The 24,071-nt window shown below is 39.5% G+C and overlaps 1 protein-coding gene across 1 annotated transcript in view; it reads right to left on the bottom strand.

The window, feature by feature from the left end:
- LOC117501471 (chloride channel protein 1-like) overlaps positions 1-24,071 on the bottom strand; it is a 63,995-nt gene that overhangs the window by 16,711 nt on the left and 23,213 nt on the right. Inside the window, 8 exon segments of the mRNA XM_034160370.1 lie at positions 1,594-1,685; positions 6,556-6,689; positions 6,807-7,020; positions 10,407-10,457; positions 10,460-10,492; positions 10,495-10,515; positions 21,773-21,821; positions 21,823-21,843. Coding sequence (XP_034016261.1) covers positions 1,594-1,685; positions 6,556-6,689; positions 6,807-7,020; positions 10,407-10,457; positions 10,460-10,492; positions 10,495-10,515; positions 21,773-21,821; positions 21,823-21,843 — 615 coding nt within the window.

Raw genomic sequence — 24,071 nt, 5'->3', positions numbered from 1 at the left:
CCCAGAAAAGGGGGTTATTTCGGCTTTTCCCGGTTTCTGTAGAGGGTATGCACTTACATCACCAAACCACGCCCTGAGACAGGTATACCTCCATGTTGGTTGGAAAATGTCATAGAGAAAACAACTGTTTACATTCATTGAATGCAACGAAATTCCACAACCTAATGGCAAAATCCTTCTGTGTGGCGGAGTCATTGAAGGCTAGGCATACAGTGGATCTGGAAAGTATACGCAGCGCTTCACTTACTGTATGTTATGTTACAGCCTTATTCCAAAATGGATTAAATTCATTTTTTCTTCAAAATTCTAAACACAGTACCCTATAATGACAATGTGAAAAACTTTTTTTTTCATATTTATTAAAAATGAAAAAAACTAAGAAATCAGGAGTACATAAGTATTCACAGCCTTTGCCATGAAGCTTAAAACTGAGCTCAGGCACATCGTGTGTCCACTGATCATACTTGATCTACAGCTTAATTGGAGTCCATTTGGGGTCAATTCAGTTGACTGAACATGAAACATTTGGACTGAACATTTGGAAAGACACACACCTGTCTACATTTACGGTCCCACAGTTGACAGTGCACGTCAGAGCACAAACCAAGCATGAAGTCAAAGGAATAGTCTGTAGACCTCTAAAGATTGTGCGGACTGGCCTTCAGGACCTGTATTTATTTCCACTGATTTCAGAGCTGCTGGCATGGAAATCAGTCTCTGATATCCAGTAACTGGACATCTGCAACTATCTTATCAGGCATGCAAATACTTTGTTGTGGTGTCCATAAACGAGATCAATATAAGATGGGTCTCAGATCATCATCTCATCATAGCAAAAGTGAGTTGCTTTGTGTACCATTTTGTTTTTTAAATCAAGCTGTCGGCGCATCCACAGCGCACGGGTTAGTATATATTTTTTAATGAGATATGCAGGTAAAGTACGTAAAATAGTTTTCACACCAAAGTAACTTGCTTTAATAATTGTGATTGTTTCATCACAAATACGGGAGTTTGTACGTTAAAACATTGGTACGGCTTTCACGACCGTTAATTAAACAGCCTCAGCTCTGACAGGCTTAAAACAGTCTAAAACGGTTTGATTCTAAAACAGTCTGAGTCACGTTGAGTCCCATGTGGACTGTCCCATCGTCCACATTGTGACATTCGACAACACCGCTAGGTCTGCTTTAAAGATCGTTAATAACACCGTCTCACCACCAAAGAAAGCCTTAAAACAGTCAAACAGTTTGATTCATGATGTTTATCTGTTGGAGTCCAAAAGTGTGTGTCTAAAACTGTTGGGTCATGCTGTCACATGTGGACTGTCCCGTCGTCCACCTTGTGAGATCCGACAACACAGTTTACGGACGAGTGAACACAGTTAGCTGTCACTTCGTTCACCATCCAGGGTGGCGGTATACTGCTAGCTTCGGGGTTTGAAGACGTCATGTGCGTACTCTATAGAAAACCAATGGATGACGTCACGCAGGCTTTGTCCAGTGTATGTACAGTCTATGGTTTTACATCAGAATTTTGAAAATCCCATAAAGAAAATAGAGGAAATTAGAAGGTTCTGTTATTCAGTGTCCTCACTTGCATCAGGCTCCGTCTCTGTGGAGACAACCACCAATCACAGAGAGCCAGGAGTTCCAACCTTTCAACGCTGCCCAATAGGATCATAGAATCTGGGAGCAGGAAGGAGGAAAAAATAAAAATCACTTCAGAATTAGAAAGCTGAATTACATATATTTTACTTAATTAATTATTAATTAATCAATTCATTAATGAATCAGTTTAATTGCAGAGTTTCTACCAAGCAGCGAAAGTGTTTGCTTGATTTACCTATATATCGAATTTAACATGAGTAAACTTTGAAAGTGAAAGTTTCCAAACACAAGTCGACCTTTGACACAATAGACATAATCGATGCCCAAAACAGAGACGCTATCATGCTAGCTATCTGTCACATTTTTATATACAGTAGTGTTCAGAATAGTAGTGCTATGTGACTAAAAAGATTAATCTAGGTTTTGAGTATATTTCTTATTGTTACATGGGAAACAAGGTACCAGTAGATTCAGTAGATTCTCACAAATCCAACAAGACCAAGCATTCATGATATGCACACTCTTAAGGCTATGAAATTGGGCTATTAGTAAAAAAGTAGAAAAGGGGGTGTTCACAATAATAGCAGTGTGGCATTCAGTCAGTGAGTTCGTCAATTTTGTGGAACAAACAGGTGTGAATCAGGTGTCTCCTATTTAAGGATGAAGCCAGCACCTGTTGAACATGCTTTTCTCTTTGAAAGCCTGAGGAAAATGGGATGTTCAAGACATTGTTCAGAAGAACAGTGTAGTTTGATTAAAAAGTTGATTGGAGAGGGGAAAACTTATACGCAGGTGCAAAATATTATAGGCTGTTCATCTACAATGATCTCCAATGCTTTAAAATGGACAACCGCCCCCCCCCCCCCCAAAAAAAAACAGAGACAGATGGAAGAAAACGGAAAACAACCATCAAAATGGATAGAAGAATAACCAGAATGGCAAAGGCTCACCCATTGATCAGCTCCAGGATGATCAAAGACAGTGTGCCTGTGTGAAGCTAATTTATTTGCAAGAATCCCCCACAAAGTCCCTCTGTTAAATAAAAGACGTGTGCAGAAGAGGTTACAATTTGCCAAAGAACACATCAACTGGCCTAAAGAGAAATGGAGGAATATTTTGTGGACTGATGAGAGTAAAATTGTTCTTTTTGGGTCCAAGGGCCGCAGACAGTTTGTGAGACGACCCCCAAACTCTGAATTCAAGCCACAGTTCACAGTGAAGACAGTGAAGCATGGTGGTGCAAGCATCATGATATGGGCATGTTTCTCCTACTATGGTGTTGGGCCTATATATCGCATACCAGGTATCATGGATCAGTGTGAATATGTCAAAATACTTGAAGAGGTCATGTTGCCTTATGCTGAAGAGGACATGCCCTTGAAATGGGTGTTTCAACAAGACAGTGACCCCAAGCACACTAGTAAAAGAGCAAAATCTTGGTTCCAAACCAACAAAATTAATGCCTCGCAGATGTGGAGAAATCATGAAAAACTGTGGTTATACAACTAAATACTAGTTTAGTGATTCACAGGATTGCTAAAAAAGCAGTTTGAACATAATAGTTTTGAGTTTGTAGCGTCAACAGCAGATGCTACTATTATTGTGAACACACCCTTTTCTACTTTTTTTTTTTTTTTACTGATAGCCCAATTTCATAGCCTTAAGAGTGTGCATATCATGAATGCTTGGTCTTGTTGGATTTGTGAGAATCTACTGAATCTACTGGTACCTTGTTTCCCATGTAACAATAAGAAATATACTCAAAACCTGGATTAATCTTTTTAGTCACATAACACTACTATTATTCTGAACACCACTGTACTCCAGCTCCACATGAGGAAAAACAGGCCTTCTGCCTTTTTGTGAAAGTCAGACGACGTCCCGGATCAACAAAGCCTTCACGTTGGAAATGATCTGGTTGTTTCAGCGGGGTTTGAGCCTGTCGATCCGCGCTCGGAGCGCGGCGCGCTCTCAGCAGTTGTGGGCGGTCTTTAAACCGTCTGGATCACTCCTTAATCTGTGTAATCCCCATAAAATCGTCCCTGAAAGCCATATTAATTTTCCGAACGGTGTCCACCTGGAGATCTCTCACAGTTTCTGGAAAAAAATTGATGCAGCAAGGCTCCAAATCGTTCGGACATTTATTCGCAATAAAAAAATGATGAGAGGGGTGGACCAGTGCTCACACAAAGCCTGCTCACAGGTGAATGATGCAACCGACAGGTGTGAAAAAACTCACGCATGCGCACGAAGGTTCAAGCTTGGCTGATGCAATCACACGTGATTCATATCCATATGGTTTTTGAAAAAAATAAAAAGGTTGGATACTTTTCTAACAGACCTCGTACTCCTGATGTTTTTGTTACCCATGAAAACTGTCACCTCACATTATGGGGGTGGCGTTTAGCTAAACATGGCGGAGTTTGTTTTGCTGGAGGATGACGATTTGAAGGAGCTAACTGAATGTGCTAATACTTCTAACACAAAAACAAATCCATTACGCCTTAAGCCATTTGGAGGCATGAAGAGCTGTTAGGATGAAGTTAGGATGAAAAGCTGGACAAATTTCTGACATGATTTTTCGCTGGAGTGAGGAAAACAGACGCAGTCTGTACTGAATTAGGCACAACAACGGCATCACAAACTACATCATCAGAATTTTTTGCAAGTTGACTGAGAAAAATTTTGGACTCCTATTTAAAGTTTGTGTTGTACTGTTGACGTCAAAGCACCAGTGACGAACACCAAAATGTAAGTCCCTTTTCTGTTTAGAAATTAATAAATAGCAAATGACAAGGATCAATTTTGGCATTATATAAAACAAATAATGAATGATTTTTCATTCTTTCAATGGAACAAATATTTAATTCGGTGAAAGATGGAACGTACATTCAACTCTGTTTCGCCTTGTTGAATGGTACGCTCCATCTTTCACCTCATGAAATATTCGTACCATTGAACTCATAAACATTCATTATTTGTATAATGCACTCAACAAAAATATAAACGCAACACTTTTGGTTTTGCTCCCATTTTGTATGAGATGAACTCAAAGATCTAAAACTTTTTCCACATACACAATATCACCATTTCCCTCAAATATTGTTCACAAACCAGTCTAAATCTGTGATAGTGAGCACTTCTCCTTTGCTGAGATAATCCATCCCACCTCACAGGTGTGCCATATCAAGATGCTGATTAGACACCATGATTAGTGCACAGGTGTGCCTTAGACTGTCCACAATAAAAGGCCACTCTGAAAGGTGCAGATTTGTTTATTGAGGGGGATACCAGTCAGTATCTGGTGTGACCACCATTTGCCTCATGCAGTGCAACACATCTCCTTCGCATAGAGTTGATCAGGTTGTCAATTGTGGCCTGTGGAATGTTGGTCCACTCCTCTTCAATGGCTGTGCGAAGTTGCTGGATATTGGCAGGAACTGGTACACGCTGTCGTATACGCCGGTCCAGAGCATCCCAAACATGCTCAATGGGTGACATGTCCGGTGAGTATGCCGGCCATGCAAGAACTGGGACATTTTCAGCTTCCAAGAATTGTGTACAGATCCTTGCAACATGGGGCAGTGCATTATCCTGCTGCAACATGAGGTGATGTTCTTGGATGTATGGCACAACAGTGGGCCTCAGGATCTCGTCACGGTATCGCTGTGCATTCAAAATGCCATCAATAAAATGCACCTGTGTTCTTCGTCCATAACAGACGCCTGCCCACACCATAACCCCACCACCACCATGGGCCACTCGATCCACAACATTGACATCAGAAAACCGCTCACCCACACGACGCCACACACGCTGTCTGCCATCTGCCCTGAACAGTGTGAACCGGGATTCATCCGTGAAGAGAACATCTTTCCAACGTGCCAAACGCCAGCGAATGTGAGCATTTGCCCACTCAAGTCGGTTACGACGACGAACTGGAGTCAGGTCGAGACCCCGATGAGGACGACGAGCATGCAGATGAGCTTCCCTGAGACGGTTTCTGACAGTTTGTGCAGAAATTCTTGGTTATGCAAACCGATTGTTTCAGCAGCTGTCCAAGTGGCTGGTCTCAGACGATCTTGGAGGTGAACATGCTGGATGTGGAGGTCCTGGGCTGGTGTGGTTACACGTGGTCTGCGGTTGTGAGGCTGGTTGGATGTACTGCCAAATTCTCTGAAACGCCTTTGGAGACGGCTTATGGTAGAGAAATGAAACATTCAATACACGAGCAACAGCTCTGGTTGAAATTCCTGCTGTCAGCATGCCAATTGCACGCTCCCTCAAATCTTGCGACATCTGTGGCATTGTGCTGTGTGATAAAACTGCACCTTTCAGAGTAGCCTTTTATTGTGGGCAGTCTAAGGCACACCTGTGCACTAATCATGGTGTCTAATCAGCATCTTGATATGGCACACCTGTGTGGTGGGATGGATTATCTCAGCAAAGGAGAAGTGCTCACTATCACAGATTTAGACTGGTTTGTGAACAATATTTGAGGGAAAATGGTGATATTGTGTATGTGGAAAAAGTTTTAGATCTTTGAGTTCATCTCATACAAATGGGAGCAAAACCAAAAGTGTTGCATTGCGCATCAGGAGCAGAAACAGATCGTTTCTGAGAAATAAAAGTAAGTCCTTTCGGCTGCTCCCTTGTTTTCAGTCGGGGTCGCCACAGCAGATCTGAGGTGGATCTGCATGTTGAACTGGCAGAAGTTTTACGCTGGATGCACTTCCTGACACAACTCCATGTTGCATGGAGAGATGTGGCAGGGGTGGGGTTTGAACCGTGACTTCCGCACTGAAACCAAGTGCACTGACAACTTGGCCATCACCCCTAGACAGTTCCTGAGAAATACTCTTTATTTATTAGCTAACCTTCATTAGCATTCTAAAAAGCAACACAATTTGATTTAATATTTTGCTGAAAATGAAAGATTTTCTTGGACCTTTTGAGTCAACCAGTGGGATCGTCTTCAGGGAGGTGGAGTCCAACAGATGTTTGACCTCTCTGTAGGTGGACTGAGACGATATGAACTTGACCTTCTTCACCATGATGTCTTCCACAAAGATGTTGTACTGACTGAAACAAAGTCCAGAGATACCACAAAAAACACTTCAAACTGTGTGTAAGACTGTTTTTAAATGTAGTATTTTGCCATTTGAGGAGACAGCTGACGGACAGCATGTGACGTCCGACCTCGTGTGTCCAAAGCCAAGTTCGGGCAGGTACGGCAGCTTCTTGACCTGGATGATGGAGTCGTACAGCGACGGCTGGAGGCCCTGTGCCACCATGTTGGCCAGGATTACTGCCACCATCATGGGAAGGACGTGGGAGATCTGACCGGTCAGCTCAAAGCAGATCACCGCCGTGGAGACGGTGTGAGTCACCGCCCCGGTCAGCGCTGCCGCCCCTGTCACAGCAAGGAGGACAGGAGCAGGAAAAAGAAAGGAATGAAGAAGAAGAACATAGAGAGAGGAGGAAAAGTCAATAAAGAAAAGGATTTGGAAAAGATGACAGATGTGACAGAGATGAGTTGGGAGGAACAGATGGAGGGATAAAGTTAGAAAAAATGCAGATTGCTGCCAGTTGTGGTTTTCAGTTCCGTTGGATATGAGGATAACAATAGCCAATGAAAATGGATAAAACTGCTGCAGTCAGGAGATCACAGAAAGACTGCCGGCGTAAAACACATCAAATGGTAAATGGACTACATTTATATAGCGCTTTTCCATCTGCATCAGACGCTCACAGCGCTTTACAGTAGAGCCCGACCGATGTAATCGGCGGGCACTGGGCCTTTTCAAAGTACTCACTATCGGCCGAAAATTTGCCAATAGAACGCCGATAATTTCTCATAAACAGAACAGTTCCTGAAATAATGTTTTGTGTCTGTAATGTAAAATGTCCTTGCACCGTTGTCCAGTAGATGGAGCTCTGACTCCATTCAACCGTCACACTGCACTGATCAGCTGACAAAAGCATACAAGTAAGTTTATAAGGATGTTGTTAGTAATAACTTTGCGATTACATTCACCCCACATTTCTCCCGTTTCAGTTCAACTCAGCTTGATTAACAGTTTATGTAGTAATGTGTCAATGCACTTCATTGCATCGGTCATGCTTTTTATTAAGCCCACGTTGTGTAGACCTTATTTCTAGCATGAAAAACTTTCATTTACTGCTAAGAGGTTGAAACATTCAGATTCAGTGGTCGTCCAGAAGGGTTCTGGGAATTACTGCCGTTTGCCATTAACCCTCTGGGGCCGACGCCGTCGCATACGATGGCTGGGACCGAGCTTTACTAAATTGTAAATAACTTTTTAATGATATGAGATGGAAACTTACTTTTTTTTTTGCTGAAAGTCAACTGCGGACTTTCGATCCACTGCCGGCCATCTGGTACTCCTCATAGACGATGTGTGATGACGTGCGCAATGTGAGTGTCCAATCGGAATTAGTTCTCCGTCACATGGTTTTACAAAATCCAATCGTAGGGCAGATTTACCCTCACGTGATATGGCAAAGATTGTTTTCAGGAGTGATAGATTACTAGTTGGCCCGTTTGAATAGCCCCCTAACTGCTCCAATTGCATTTTTGCATTTTTTGAACTTGAAATTCTTCTCTGTTATAAAGTTAATCAATATGAGGACAAAGCTTCAGCTTTTAGCTCATACCTTTTTTGTTAAGGGTGCAAATCCAAATATCCAAATATCGTTATTGGCATCGGCCTCAAAAAAATCTATATCGGTCGGGCTCTACTTTACATAATGCCTCACATTCACCCCGATGTCAGGGTGTTTGCCACACAGCGCTCGCTACACACCGGGACAACTAGGGGATTAAGGACCGCCCTAGTAATTTTCCTGTCAGGCTGGTATTTGAACCAAGGATCCTGTGGTCTCAAGCCCAACAGCTTAACCAGTAGACCTCACCTCACCCATCAACCTGATGGTCAAAAAAAAGGAGAAAGAAAGTGGGTGTAAATATTCCTCCAGTCAGTATTTGAATGAATGAATGAATGAATGAAAACTGTTTATTTCGAACATTTGATACAACAACAATTACAAGATAGATCAGTAAGACAACAACAAAAAAGTTCCTACTGTGTACCCAACATGTCCGAAAAGGGGTAGGGTGAAGCATCAGCTTATTTATCCCTACCCCTTCTTCCCCACAACCAGTAATACCCTTTGCCACATATACACATAGATTCCTACACACCTAAATCGATATCAATATATATAGATATACATATACATACACATATATATATACATACACACATCAACATACATACACATATACATATATACACATATATATACACAAACATAAATATACACCTTCACATACCTACTTACATACAAAATACATATATTTACAAGCCGAAGGAAAAAACAAAAACACCTAACCCTCATTACCCTTCCTCCAAATGCAAAGCGCTTTGAGCATCTGATGCTGTTGGGAAAAGCACTAGATAAATGCAGTCCATTTAGTCAGCCATACGACAAAAGGTGCAACCAGGCCCCGAGCTCCAGTACTGAGACACAAAGTCAGAACATGCAATTCCATGAATGGCACTTGAGGCTGGCTGCAAAAGTGAGTTAATCCCTGTAGAAGCATATATTAAAACTTTACAGTGGAAATAAAAATGTTTACAGTTTGGTACAAAAAATATGGTGTGTAGCTACAACTGTATGGTGGGAGGAAGGGGATTTTTTTTAATATAACACATTAGTTTACGCTGTTTTAAACTATAAAGTTTAAAACAGTAGGCTGGCGGATCCAGGGTGCAGCTAGCAGTGCCTGCTAGCTGCTGTGGAGCCAAACGATTTTCTCCTTTCTGAGCATTTTATTATAAATATCTGAGATTATCCAACTTACTGTGCGGTTAATTGTACTAACAGACCATCTAAGACGTTAACAGTATTTTACTTGAGTGAGATTTTAGTATAATTTATTTTACTGGCACCAATTAGCAGGTATCTGTAGCTGGCGAGGTGGTGCCCACTGTTACTGAAGAAATATAGCAGTTTGTATTTTTAATACCTGTACCGAAACTAAACCACCTGTTATGAAAACCACAGTCCACTTTGTAAAACAAATATGCATTAATCAAAATGCTTGAAGATTATCCTGTTAGTGTTAGCTAGTTTGGGGGCATGTTTGTCCCACCCAGGTCACGCCGGTCTTGCCCACACTCAACCTCTTCACCCATTTGTGGTTTTCACCAGGATTTAGGTGGAGTCAAACACTGCCAAGATAGTGACATTTGGAAAGCACCCATTTGAGCCTCAAACCAGCTCTTGGGAATGTGTGACGTCACGGCGGGTTTGCCGAGGATATAGTTTGTCTACGCCGGCAACCATGGATCAAATCCAGAGAACAACCTGGACTACATGTTGCCACATGTTCCTGCATTCACCACATCATAGAACTGTCTTGGGTTCTGGATGACAACCACCCAGGGCAGGTAACCGGTCCTTCCTCACCTCTCCAAAGTAACCATCTATCAACTGCAGCCAGGTGAATCGTGTCCATGTCCTTGACCTTCTCCATCCACTGGGGTCCTCAACAGTGAGGCTCCTGTGCACTGGATCACATCCAAGAGAACGGACCACATGACTTATCTGAGTCTCACTAAGTAACCGCTCCTTTGACAGAGTCATTCCAGGGGTACACAATACTACAGATTGCTGAAAATTACCACCTTTGAACATTCTTTCATTGCGAGGTTGTTAAACGTGTGGAAAACCTAAAACAACCAATGAGAGGAGGCAGAGCAGTAGACTAACCAATCACAGCGTACCCTCCGGGGATGATGCGATAAAGGATGCCGTCAAACCAATGCCGTGTGGGAAAAGTGTGGCCATGATTTCACAACCAGCCGGCCGAACGCAGCTCCTACGATATGAAGACAGGTAGAAAAGTTATCGTTATCAGCCCTTCAGAATAAAAGACTTCACACCGCAGAGTTTTTTTTTTTTTTTTTTTTTGGATTTTTGTTTTCAGCACTGAGTCAACTTTTCATTTGGCTGAGTGAAATGCAAATGCTCGTGAGCATTCACAGTGGAATATTCATGGTGTATGCAGCAAAACCTGCTTGAATAATTAAGAAAAATACAAGGACATCATGTCTCTGAATGTTCACCACCACCCGACCCCCACCTCCCCCACTCAAAAAAAAACCCTAATCATGACACTTTAAAGCCGGAGTACACAAAGATTTAGAAGGCATCATGATTATTTATTTCAAGTTGTTTACAGCCTGTATGATGAATATTTTAAAGTTAAGTGCCAGTAAAGGTCACGCTTTCAAAGCTTTCTCCACACAACAAAAAAACCAGATGTCTTGGGATCTGTGCACAAAACACTTAAAATCCTGAATTTGATATCTGAAATAAATATTCATGATGAACAAATGAGAACCACTGGAACACGAAGTCAGACTGGTCAGACATGATGAAAGAACAGGTTAACTCAGCAGCAGACTTCATGATTCTGGAGCTGACCGGGTTCACTTTTTGGGCTTCAGGAAGCCCGATCCTCTATTTGCTGTGTGCACTAAAGCTGTCTGTGTGATTTCCACAGGTGTTATGCATGACCAAGTGAAACCATTTCATTGCACTTTCAACCACAGTCGCACGTTTGACACTGGGGCTATAAGATGTGGATCTGTCACCTAATCCAGATCCAACTCTGTCCTTCTGCACACATGTCCACCCTGTGTAGATTAGTATTATTTAAAAATAAGAGCAATCAGAGATTTGTGACGTACGCCAATCCGGATTTGGATCACCTCCAAAATTCAGTGGAGTCTTCCATGCCCTAATATGCATCTGTGGTGCAAATTTGATGAGAATCATGAAGTAGTTTTTGATGTAATCCTTCAAAGCATTTAACGTGAAACTTCAAATTTAATGGATTTTTCCATGGCACAATATGCATCTGTGGTGCAAATTTGGTAAGAATCTGTGAAAGAGTTTTGCAGCAATCCTTCAAAGCCTATATAAAGTGAAATCTTGATCCAGAATCAATTTGCCAAGAATCTGTGAAGCAGTTTTGATGTAATCCTTCATATAAAGTGAAATCTTGATTCAGAATCTGGATCCAGATTATGATCCACCTCCAGAATGCATTGGAGTCTTCCATGTCCTATATTTATCTGTGGTGCAAATTTGGTGACAATCCATGAAGTAGTTTTGCCGAAATCCTTCAAAGCCTATATAAAGTGAAATCTTGATCCAGAATACAGGTCCAGATTGCCTCCACAATTGAGTGGAGTCTTCAATGCCCTGTATATCTGTCTGTGGGTGCAAATTTGGTGAGAATCCGTGAAGTACTTTTGACATAATCCTTTAAGACTAATAAAAGTAAAATCTTGATCCAGAATATAAATCCAGATCACCTCCCAAATTTTGTGTAGTCTTCGATGATTTTAATATCTATCTGTGGTGCAAATTTGGTGAGAATCCGTGAGGTAGATTTGACGTAATCTATCGAATTTCATATAAAGTGAAGTCTTGATCCAGAATCCGGATTTGGATCCAGATCACCTCCAAAATTTATTAGAGTTTTCCATAGCCTAATGTGGTGACAATTTCATCAAAAATCCATGCAGTAGTTTTGACGTAATCCTGCTAACAGACAGACAAACAGTCAAATAAACGCCAATGATTTTATTACATCCTTGGTGGATGTAAAAAAAAATTGTAACTACAACAGCACTCACCAGAGTGCATTCTTCTGCCATTGTTCTAAATGTCCCAGCTATTTTTTTAGTCATCTTTCCAGGCTCCGGCCCATTTTTGCTCATCTACGAGTACCCAGGGTTGAAAGTACGATTATATTCTTGCAGGAACTGTGCTACACATTTTTTTCATATTAAAGATATTAAAGACTGCTCTTTTGCTGTCTTTGAGATTCTTAAATTCTGTGCATGTCCTTGAGTGCATGATGTATGATGTTAGACACATAATGTAATTTATGGCAAAACATTTATTTTCAGGTAAAGTGCAAACATAATTTTCTTGTTTGTTTGAACAACAGCTGAACCTGAACTGATTTGTCAAACCTGCTCTTTTATATGAAAAACTTAAAGTTTTTCACCTCTTTCACTGATGCTGTGCCCCTCCTCCTCTCCACCCCTCCTCTTCCGCTCTCTCTCTCTCTCTTCCTCCCTCCCCCTCCCTCCCTGATCACTCACACTTCTGCTGTTTTTCTGAGCTTTTTGGAAACACAAAGCCTTTCAAGTGTAAAATAACTGTAAATTTCTGAATGTATCATCAGATACAGATACAGAAAGACCTCTGGATTATTTAATGTAGAATTTTCAAGGCAGTTTTTTTTGTTTGTTTGTTTCTTCAGCTCAGAGCGCAGCAGAGATGCTGTTTTCAACTGCTGCCCTTCACAGCGCTGCGGCCATAGAACACACTGACTCTCTGATCTCTGCTGTTTGTGATTTGATATGAAGAAAATGAGAAATATATTTCTTATTACTTAAATTATGGTTTAAAATTGCAAAACTATGACTCTATAAGCTTGAAATACAATCAAATTAGTACATTTTCAGCAACATTTCAGTTTATTTTTCAGAAATTCTATGCTGGGTGACACAGCCAATTTAAACCTGAGAGCCGGGTGGAAATTTGTAGTGCCGGGCGGGGCCGCCTACCGTGGTGAGTGGGATTGCATTGCTTTTTATTTTAAAAATATAACACCTAATTGCCTTGCTTGAACAAGAGCTGAACCTGGACTGATTTGTCAAACCTGCTCTTTTATATGAAAACCTTTGTGAATCAGTTTTTCACCTCTTTCACTGACACTATGTCCCTCTTCCTCTCCACCCCTCCTCCGCTCTCTCTCTCTCTCTCCCTCCCCCTCATGCTTCTGCTGTTTTTCTGAGCTTTTTGGAAACACAAAGCCTTTCAAGTGTAAAATAAACTAAATTTCTGAATGTATCATCAGATAGGGATACAGAAAGACCTCTGGATTATCCATCCATCCATCTACTACTGCTTAGTCCAATTAAGGATCGCCGGGTCTGGAGCCTATCTCAGCAGTCATAGGGCGTGAGGCGGGGTACACCCAGGACAGGACGCCAGTCTGTCACAGGGCCACAAATAGACAAACAAACACAGACACACCCACACGCACACCTAAGGACAATTTTAAAGATTCCAATCCACCTAACCCGCATGTCTGTGGATGTGGGAGGAAACCGGAGCACCCGAGGAAACCCACGCAAACACGGGGAGAACATGCAAACTCCACACAGAAAGGCCACGGGAATTGAACCCATGACCTTCTTGCTGTGAGGCAACAGTGCTAACCACTAAGCCACCGTGCTGCCCACCTCTGGATTATTTAATGTACAATTTTCGAGGCAGGTTTTTTTTTTTGTTTCTTCAGCTCAGAGTGCAGCAGAGATGCTGCAACTGCTGCCCTTCACAGAGCTGTGGCCACAGAACACGCCGACTCTCTGAACTCTGCTGTTTGTGATTTGATATGAAGAAAATGAGAAATATATTTCTTATTAAATTATTGGTTTAAAATTGCAAAACTATGACTCTATAAGCTTGAAATACGATCAAATTGGTACATTTTCAGCAACATTTCAGTTCATGTTTTCAGAAATTCTGTGCTGGGTGGCACAGCCAATTTGAACCCGAAAGCCTGGTGGAAATGTGTAGTGCCGGGCGGGCCGCCCACCGTGGCTAGAACCCTGACTATGCATAAACAAGAATGATAATCATCCAGTATGTTTCTCAAATCCTTGATATTAAATATCTAACTTCTTTTTAACCATCCAGCTTCAGACCATTCTGCTTCTACAACTCTGTCAGAAGACTGACAGATAGAGACGGATGACAGAGAAAGCTTATGATGCATATCACAGTAAGAGAATAGTCTACTACAAATGATAACTTTTGTCCAGCACTCTAAAATGTACTTCTTCAACACGTCACGGCGGCACATTTTGTTGATGATTTTCATGAATTCATTAAACTTACATTTATTTTGGAGAAATTCACTTGAAAATTGAAAGGGGTTTGCATTGTGTGCAGGGGTGAAAGTTGCTCTTCCGAGGCGTATCCCTGTGTAGCGGCTGTAGAGGACTGTATATCTCATCCCGGTAAGGCGTATGGCCTCTGCGTTCCAGTGTTGCCGACCCCCCCCCCCCCCCCCCCCCCCCCCCCCCAAAATGGTCCCCTACCTTCACTGCGCATGCATCATTTGGGACCACAGCAGCACGTCTGAGACTGACTCTTTACACCCAAAGCGATCAAAGGGAATAATGTGATTATTAACCATCAGATGGCAAAGTAAAACCTGTTAAATCAGTTGTTTTCAAACTGAGGCTGTCCTTGAAGCAACAAAGCAGTGCTCCGACCCGCTGCTTTGTGGGTTCAATGCTTTGCTGTTTCAGAAGCGGCAAGTCTGCTTCTTAACCCCCCTCAAAGCCATTTAAAAATGTCAATCATGAGTCACTTTTGTGCGGATTAAAGTCACTAACTGGGACTCTTGTCTTGTTGCTGCAAGAAACGAGAATCGTCCTCCGTTCCATTTGCACAGCTCCAAACGCTGTGCCGCTCTCTGCCGAAATAACTTCAAAGCAAATCGCTGTTTTAAATCAAATACCACCTTTTTCCAAATGTTGTAACACAGACGACAAACCACAACAGACTAAAACTTTTTTCATCCCAAAATGAGATGTCCTTCATTCTTTATGAATTACATTGATGTGACTTGCAGCGCAGCCGGCTGAGTTCAGCTCTGAGGTATGGAGTTACATTCATGCCATTAATGTCTTAAAGGAATGTTTTTGAGAAAAAATACAGATCTTGTTTTTTTATTTATGTCCAGAGTTTAAGAATCCAGTGACCAATTTCATATTTATTTACTTTAAGACTCAATAAAATGTTATTGACATAGAAAACCTGTAAAGCCAACTTTTAGTACACAGAAAATTCACAAGAGGTATTGATAAGGGAATCGATAAGGAATCGGAACAGTAAGCGGAATCGATAATGAATGAATTAATGATTTATTCAGCACGCACGCACAAAATCTCTCATTTACAAAACAAGTCAAGAGAAAACAAAAATTAAAACATATAGAACAAAACTCAAACAATTTACCAATTTAGTGCGGCTGAAAGGGTGTGGGCAGAAGCAAAAGCTTATAAACGCCAACCCTGTACATCAGTTTCTGTGTACACAAAAAATAAACACAAAAAAAATTACCAGTCAGCAATGTAATGCAGTGAAACCTACAAAGTAATACAACAGACAAGCAAACAAAAAATAGCCACACAGGAATTTACTTAATTATGCACACTGTAACAAGTTACTATATTATTTTTATACAGCCTTTTAAAACAAGCCAATGTACTAGATACTTTAATACAATCTAAACAATCATTCCACACTCTAACACCCTTTACGGAAATGCAATGACAATTAGCAGTATTTGAATCTTTCTTCTATCAAACACCAAAGATCCACGCAAATTATAACTGGACTCTCTCATTTTAAACAGCTCCTGGACATGTTCAGGCATTATCTGTATTGTAAATAATCAACCAAGTCATAAAATTTCAAAAACTGAAGACAAACAAACAATGAATAGTTGGTTCACGATATGGTTTTTACTTATCACTCCTATAGCTTTTTTTGTAACAGAAATATTGGATTAGTATTTGTTTTATATGTATTTCCCCAAACTTCAATGCAGTAAGTCATATAAGGGACAAGTAATGAGTGATACAATGAAACCAACAGATGTTGGGGGAGAAAGTATTGTACTTTACAAGATAGCAATAACTTTTGATATTTTGGACCCAATGTTTTGTATGAGTTTTCCAACTAAGCTTGTCATCCAAAAAACTCCAAGAAATTTAGTTTGAGATACAATTCAATTTCAATACCATTCAACAATAATTTACTGCTTAAATTTCTAGGCTTATTTCAAATATAATGCACTAGTTTTACCGAAATGAAGTGATAATTTATTACAGTCAAACCAGTATTTAAATTTTTGCAGTTCCCTCTCCACCAAGTCCAAGAGCTGTCTCAAATCTCTACACAATCACAGTTGTATCATCAGCAAACATACAACTCAAAGATTCAGAAACCAAACCTATATCATTAATATACAGCAAAAACAGTAATGGCCTGAGAACTGACCCCTGGGGCACTCCACATGTAATCTTCAAAAATTCTGATTTTATCCCACCAAGGTGAACACACTGATATCTATTATGTAAATAACTAGCTATCCAGTTAAAGGCCATTCCTCTAATACCATACATCTGTAATTTTCCCAATAATACAGTATGATCAATAGTATCAAATGCTTTCTGTAAGTAAAAAAAAAAAAAAAAAGCATATTGCTTCTTCTATATTGCATTTGTACTTGTTCCACAAACTCGATTAAAGCCAAAGAAGTTGTTTGATTTTTTTCTGAAACCATACTGCTGTGTTAAGTATATGATGTTTTTCTATAAAATCGTTCAACCTTTTACAAATATTTTTTCCAGAATTTTAGAAAACTGGTAACAAAGAGATTGGCCTATAATTTGAAAAAACGTGTTTATCACCAGATTTAAACAATGGTATCACCTTAGCAATTTTCATTCTGGAGGGAAATTTCCAGTCACGAGTGACAGGTTACAAATGTATGTTAAGGGTTTGATAATACAGTCAATAATGTTCTTAATCAAAACCACATCAAAGCTATCAATGTCAGTGGATTTTTTCCCTTAATTTTATGAACTATGTTAAAAATTCATTTTTCATACATTCTCTAATAAACATTGAATCCTGAATGTTATTAATTGATTTACAGTTGTCCATAGAACAGTTTGTCATAATTACAATTGAGTTTGATAAATTTTTACCAACATTAACAAAATAACCATTAAAATAATCAGCAATAATTTATTTCCTTTTACAATTTTATCAGAGTCTATATAAAAGTAAGATGGATAATCTTTAACAACTTTTTTTTTAATGATTTCGCCCAAGAGATTCCAGGTTCCCCTAATATTAGTTTTATTTTTCTCCAACAAATCGCAGTAATACTGCTTCTTACACAATCGCATAATATCTGTTAATTTATTTTTATATGTCTTATATTTCCTATCGGCTTCATTAGTTCTAAATTTTAATAACTGCTTATACATAAATTTTTCTTTTTACATGCATTCAGGAGTCCCTTTGTTACCCAAGGTTTATCAGTCCTTTGTATATCTCCAGTTTTAGGCACCCAAGGACAATGTTTATCATACAGATTAGATACAATAGAAATAAATGATTCATATGATTCATCAACATCATCACAATAAATTTCACACCAATTCTGGCGCAATAAATCCCTTCTAAGGTTCTCAATATTAACATTAGTTATTTTCCTAATAAAATGTGCAGTTTTTGTTTGATGCACGCTGTCCACTGATGATTGAAAAGCTACAAAAACTGGCAAGTGATCACTGACATCGGAAATAAGTATTCCATCTGTTATATCCCTACAATGGCATTTGTTAATATGTTGTCAATGAGTGTTGATGTGTTCCTAGTTATCCTGGTTGGATGTGTGATCACAGGATATAGACCCATACAAAACATAGAGTTTATAAATTCAGTTATTTGTAATTGACCATAAGGGTTTAAAAAAAATCAATATTAAAGTCTCCACAGACAAACAAAAGCTTGTTATTATTAATTGTGTTGTACATGTCAGTCAGTCTATCCACAAAAGTATTGATATCTGATAATGGCATTGATCTCGATAAAATCTTATCAATACCCATCCCTGTAAAGTTGAATTAATATTGTTTATGTTAAAATGTGTTAGTTATGCCAAAGACATTTAAAAGACACAGAGATGTTCAATTTTTTAAATGATATTTAAAATATGACAAAAGGTAAAAATAGAAGAATAAAAGTTCTTTAAAAACGTTTGTAATTGTTTACAAAGCTGTAATTGGTAAATGCATAGACAGTTCCTAAAATGTGTTTAAGATGTATAAAAGAATAAAAGAAACGCACAAAGATGTTGAAATTGTGATGTTGAAATTGTGCGTATGTTTGTTGGCGGGGGGGCGCAGCTATTCATTTGTTCTCTGAGGGGGGCTCACTCTCCCACACTTTGAAAACCCCTGTCTTTCTAAAGTCACCTTTAAGCAGAAATGAGGCTGTTTTAAGCAGAAACGTGGTGATAATTGGAGAATCGCTGCTGATGTTCTGAAATAAAGTAGGCACAGCAGCACATGAGACTCAGATGTTCTTGCTGTCGCACTCTCATTGGTCCCCCATCTTTTATTATGAAATAATGCTGAATTTCTGTGGAAGTGATTGTTGTACAAAAGCTTCAGTTATCTGTCACTGAGATAGATGATAACTGGAGTGCAGTTTTAAGCAGAAACGAGGTGATAATCGGTGCATCACGGCTGATGCTCCGAAATGACGCATAAGCAGTGAAGGCAAGGCGGACCGTTTTTTAGGGGGGACTGTTCGGTCGGTGACACCAGCTTACTTTCACCCCTGGATCTACCTGAAACTATAACTTCCAGCCCTTGATATATTTCTTTCAAATGTGCTTTTCTCTAAATTAAAATAAAAAGTAAAAATTTGTATCATAATTCTCACAGATCAGACTCAAAAGGCATTATTTTCTGTTCTGGATCAGAAGAACTAAACTTCTCACCCAGGTTTGGTAAAAATCTGTTCATGTGTCGATTGAGTAAACCTGCTAACAAATAACTAATGTAACTGCAGGATCTTCATGTGTAATGCAGCAGATAACAGAATATTTGCAGAACTATTCCATTTATTAATCCAAGTAGCTCAATCAACAATTTGCACCATTTTTTACTAAAATTGGAGCAACTTTAACTTTTGACCCCTGTACAAACTGAAACTGAACTTGAAACTGAATTCAGTCTTAGATAGTCCAAACTATACCTTTTTGGAATCTTTACAATCAGACAAATAATGTGGTATAATTTTCAATATGACTGGAGCATTTTTACATTTTGACCCCTATGTAATTCTTCAATTGACCCCTACGTGGCCTCCTATTGAAAATTCAAGTGGCCCGTCGGTTTTTTCAAAAGAGTAATATTTAAGGTGTATTTCTGCCAAATCTGGTGCTTTTATATATTGAGTTGGGGGGTCTGGGGGACCAAATTGCACAATTTTCTAGAAAAATGGCGCAATTTGGTACATTCCCGTCTGTTAAAATGCACCAAATTGCACCATTTTTCTAGAAAATGGCACAATTTGGTCCCCCAGACCCCCCCAATTCAATACAGCTAGCTTTCAAGCTCACCTCTCTTTTCAAAGAATTTGGTTAGCAGCTGCTATCCCTCATTTAGTTTTCTTTCCCTGTCCTTTTTTCTCTTCTTTTTTGAAAACCAGACTTTGATTTTTTTTTTAGGAAAGACATATTTTATTTCAGCCTAAACACCAGGGCTGCAACTAACGATTATTTCAGTAATCAATTCATTGGCCCATTATTTTTTAGATTAATCATTTTGTTTTTTACTTACATGTGAGTTTTGCCATTATTTCTTTAAGTGAGTTATTATTAAAAGGGCTTTATTACACAACATCAACGTTTGAGCTTGTGATAAAGTTATGTTATATTCTTATCAAAAACATACCTGGAGTAGTGTTTTGTTTATTTTGCACATACATACACCACTGACACACACACAAAGGATTTCCATCAGGTTTCACCTGATTATGAGCATTTTTAGATGCCTCTCAACCACTGACAACATATTACAGCAAGAGTCCACAAAAGACCTTTTTAAAGACCTGACTAAAGTGTAATATGTGATCTTTAAAAACATATTTTCATGAAAAAAGACACAAATGTGCAATTAATTGCATTTTATTTTTTCTTGTGTAAAAACACAGCTTAGATGTGGTTTGACCGAAACAAATCGTCATTAAACTGAAATAAAACAGGGGTGAAGTGGAGGTTTAAGAGTCACTATGTTCACAGGAAACAGTTATTTATTTCTATATTTATTTATTTATGTTCATTGTTAGTTGGATTTATCTATTCTGTTGTGTCTAATCAGGTTCTTTTTTTCTTTCTCTAAAATTGTATTGTAGCATTACTGGTTATTATTACTATTATTGTTGTTGCTATTATTACTAATATATAAATAAAAAATAAATTAAAAAATAATACAGGTTGTAATACATTTGAGTCTTTTAGCACACAAATGCGCTGACAGCTGCAACAGCTTAATGCTAGCTTAAACATTGAAAACGCCATAGACATGCTAACGCATTAGCATCGGTCCCGTTTTTAAGTTGTAAAATACATCTATCAACTGTTTCAGAAGACCATAACAGGTTAGATTAACATAAAAAGGCAAATATTACTCACAGGCATGTGCTCTTTGGGTTTTAGTGGGGAAAAATTAAGATAAAGTGGAATAAAAAATGAATGAATCAACAAAGCATGAATCACTGCTTCGATTGGTTCAAGGTTGAAAGCAAAGCCGCGCTGTAGAAACGGATGATTTATATGGAAGAAACTAAACATCTGCGGTAAAACAAAGTTATTTAACAACTAACTGATGACTAAATTAGTTGACAGCTATTTTAATAATCGATTAAATCAATTAGTTGTTTCAGTTCTACTAACACCTCCTCTTTCTGTGAGATCCCGTGTGGGATGTGTGTGTGTGTATGTGTGTGTGTGCGCGCGCGTGTGTGAGTGTGTGTGGCAGTGTGCTGCCTGTGCGCCTGGACTAAACCATTGTACAACTGTGCAGGGTGAAAGGGCCCTCAGAGATCTTTCGATATTATTGTTAGAGCAGAATTATGTTTCGCAACATTTATACATTCATTCTAATTATATTCTTTTACAACATGAATTGTATGAACATTAATGACATGCAAAACAAAAATGTATTCAATGCCAGTTTTTTGTACCCCCCCCCCCATGCTCTGGGCCCTGGGTACATGTACCCTTTACTCCCCCAGTCCCGACGCGCCTGTCCAAAGTATCTGTTGGTTGAATAAAGTAAAGTGTTACTTACGCTCCAGACTAATTTACAATGATTATTCTCTGTAATATCTGTCCTCATACCGCCCTTCACTGTGATGTCATAAAGGCTTCATTAAGTTTTACTCACCCAGTACAAAAACAGGCATGAAGGCTCCTGAGGGAATGGGCATGGTGGTCCGCCACGGCCGACAGCCAAAACTGCAGGAAAGACGCAACACTTCAGATGACACAATAAAGAATCTGAACCAAGTCCCGCCAGCCAAGTCAATACGTTAGCATGTGCTAAATGTAGCTAGTTAATACGTGAATGAGTTGAAAATGACTTGGTTGGGCTGGTTTTGTGATAACAATGTTTGCGATTTTAACTGATATTTGAACATTGCAGTTGTGGATGTGAAATATTTGTGCATGATTATTAGCTAAATGCTAGCAAGATCTGCGTGTCATCACGAGATTAACACGCTTCAGGCCCCGCCCATGTTGCAGAATGCATGAATAGCACACTGCAAAAAACTGGTCCCTCTCAAAATAAGCAAATAATCCAAACTCTAGCCAAATTGTCTTGCTTCAGCAAAAACATCTGCCAATGGGGTAAGAAAAAATTGACTTAGTTAGAATTCTCAAACCAGGCACTGAATCATCAAAATGTGCCTTAAAACTAGACAGATTCTTATTTTAGATTAACCTCGGTCTTAAAATAAGGAACTAATCTGTTTCCTTTGCTTGATGATTATGAAATCCATTGCCTTCCCTTGTTACTGGTTAAATGCAGCTTGATATGAGCTGGAGAACAATCTTAAGAAAGAGAGAGACATTTTTTCCTTATGTAAAAAATGCTGACCAGATTAATTTTCTATTTAGACAAAAATTAAGTCAATTTTAGTTTAAACAAGGCTTTTTTTCTTTCTTAGATTATTTGCAGTGCATTTGTGTTGACATTATGTGTGTGTTGGTGGGGGGATCCTTCTGTGTACAGAAGGATCCCCCCACCGCCCATGTGTGCTGCGTCCCAGGACTTGTGCAACACCAGTCCGGGACTCAATGTTTCACCTTTTTTAATGCACGCACATTTCCATTTTCAACAGGAATCGGTTTTGTTGCTAGAGGTTACTCAGCACACACTAACAACCGCTTCCAATATGTTGCGTTGCATAGCAACCAGAGGATGTTATGTTCCCGTACCCTTTTCAGCTCTCATCTCCGTGTTTGCGTTGGGAGCAGAAAAGAAAAATCCTCTTCAGGTCACAACTGATGAGTGTTGAATCAGGAAAACCTCTGTGTGTTTTGGTGGGGGTTTGGGGACTGATCCCACTTGATGTCATTGAGCATGGCACTTATTAACCAGATGCTCCAGCGATGCAAGCTGCACTGGTGGTAACGGGGAACGTTCAGGCTGATATGCAGGGTCAGTATGAAGTTTGCCTAATAACAGACTGTGCCCGGCACTAATGACTAGCTTCACAGGCTGACCTTTCAAACACCACGTCACCGTTTCTACAGATTATCATTCCACATATCGTTTGTCGTCATCGTGTGAGAACTTAATTACTGTGCTACAAGATAAAAACTCATTAGCACGTCTGTCGCAGGGAGGCTGCGATCCTGATGGAGGAGACGAGTGTGCTCGCGCCATCACACGTAATTACACAAACACACACCACAATATACAACACACACTCACAAACACGCGCTCCCAACAACACAAACAGCACAAATACTGAGACCAACAGAATGAGTTCTAAACATCTCAATTTACAACCCCAAATCAGAAAAAGTTGGGAGTGTATGAAAAATGCAAATTTAAAAAAACCCCACAAAACCCTGCAGTGGTTCTAAGTTTTCCTTAGACTTTTATTTCATTACAGACAATATGACTCTAAGATATTTCATGTTTTGTTTTTTGTTTTTTTGAATTGTGTGGGGGGGGGGGGGGTATGTGTTGTAGGCCTTAAATGTAGTAATGGATGCATATTATCAGAAGAAATGAAGCGGACAAACCAACAGCAAACGAAATATACTGGGTTCATGTTATCTGCAATGAAATAGAACTTGAAGTAAATTATAGAACCACTGCATTTTATCATTACTTTTATCTATTATTATTATTATGATTTCATCTTCCTACCTGGTGTCAACCTTCTCTGATTTGAGGTTGTATCTGATTTCTACAGGCACTCAGATGCACTTCAGGAACAACTATGGATAAAGGACCTTGCTCAAGGGCACCTGAGTGAGTTATTACCTCTTTGATGGGGAATTGAACTGAGCAAGCTCATAAAATATTGAGGTGAACGAACAGAAGATGAGCTCACCGTGTGCCTGTTTTAAAGAAAATGTGAAAAGCTGCAGCAACAGAGAGCCGCTGACCTGGACACACATCAGAGAGACAAACACAAAGACGTGCACGTCACCAAAAACATGCAGCA

The sequence above is a fragment of the Thalassophryne amazonica genome, chromosome 20 (genome assembly GCF_902500255.1).
Source record: "Thalassophryne amazonica chromosome 20, fThaAma1.1, whole genome shotgun sequence".
NCBI classification, from domain to species: domain Eukaryota; kingdom Metazoa; phylum Chordata; class Actinopteri; order Batrachoidiformes; family Batrachoididae; genus Thalassophryne; species Thalassophryne amazonica.
Note: the sequence above shows the minus strand (reverse complement) of the source record. Positions and strands in the feature narration are given on the sequence as shown.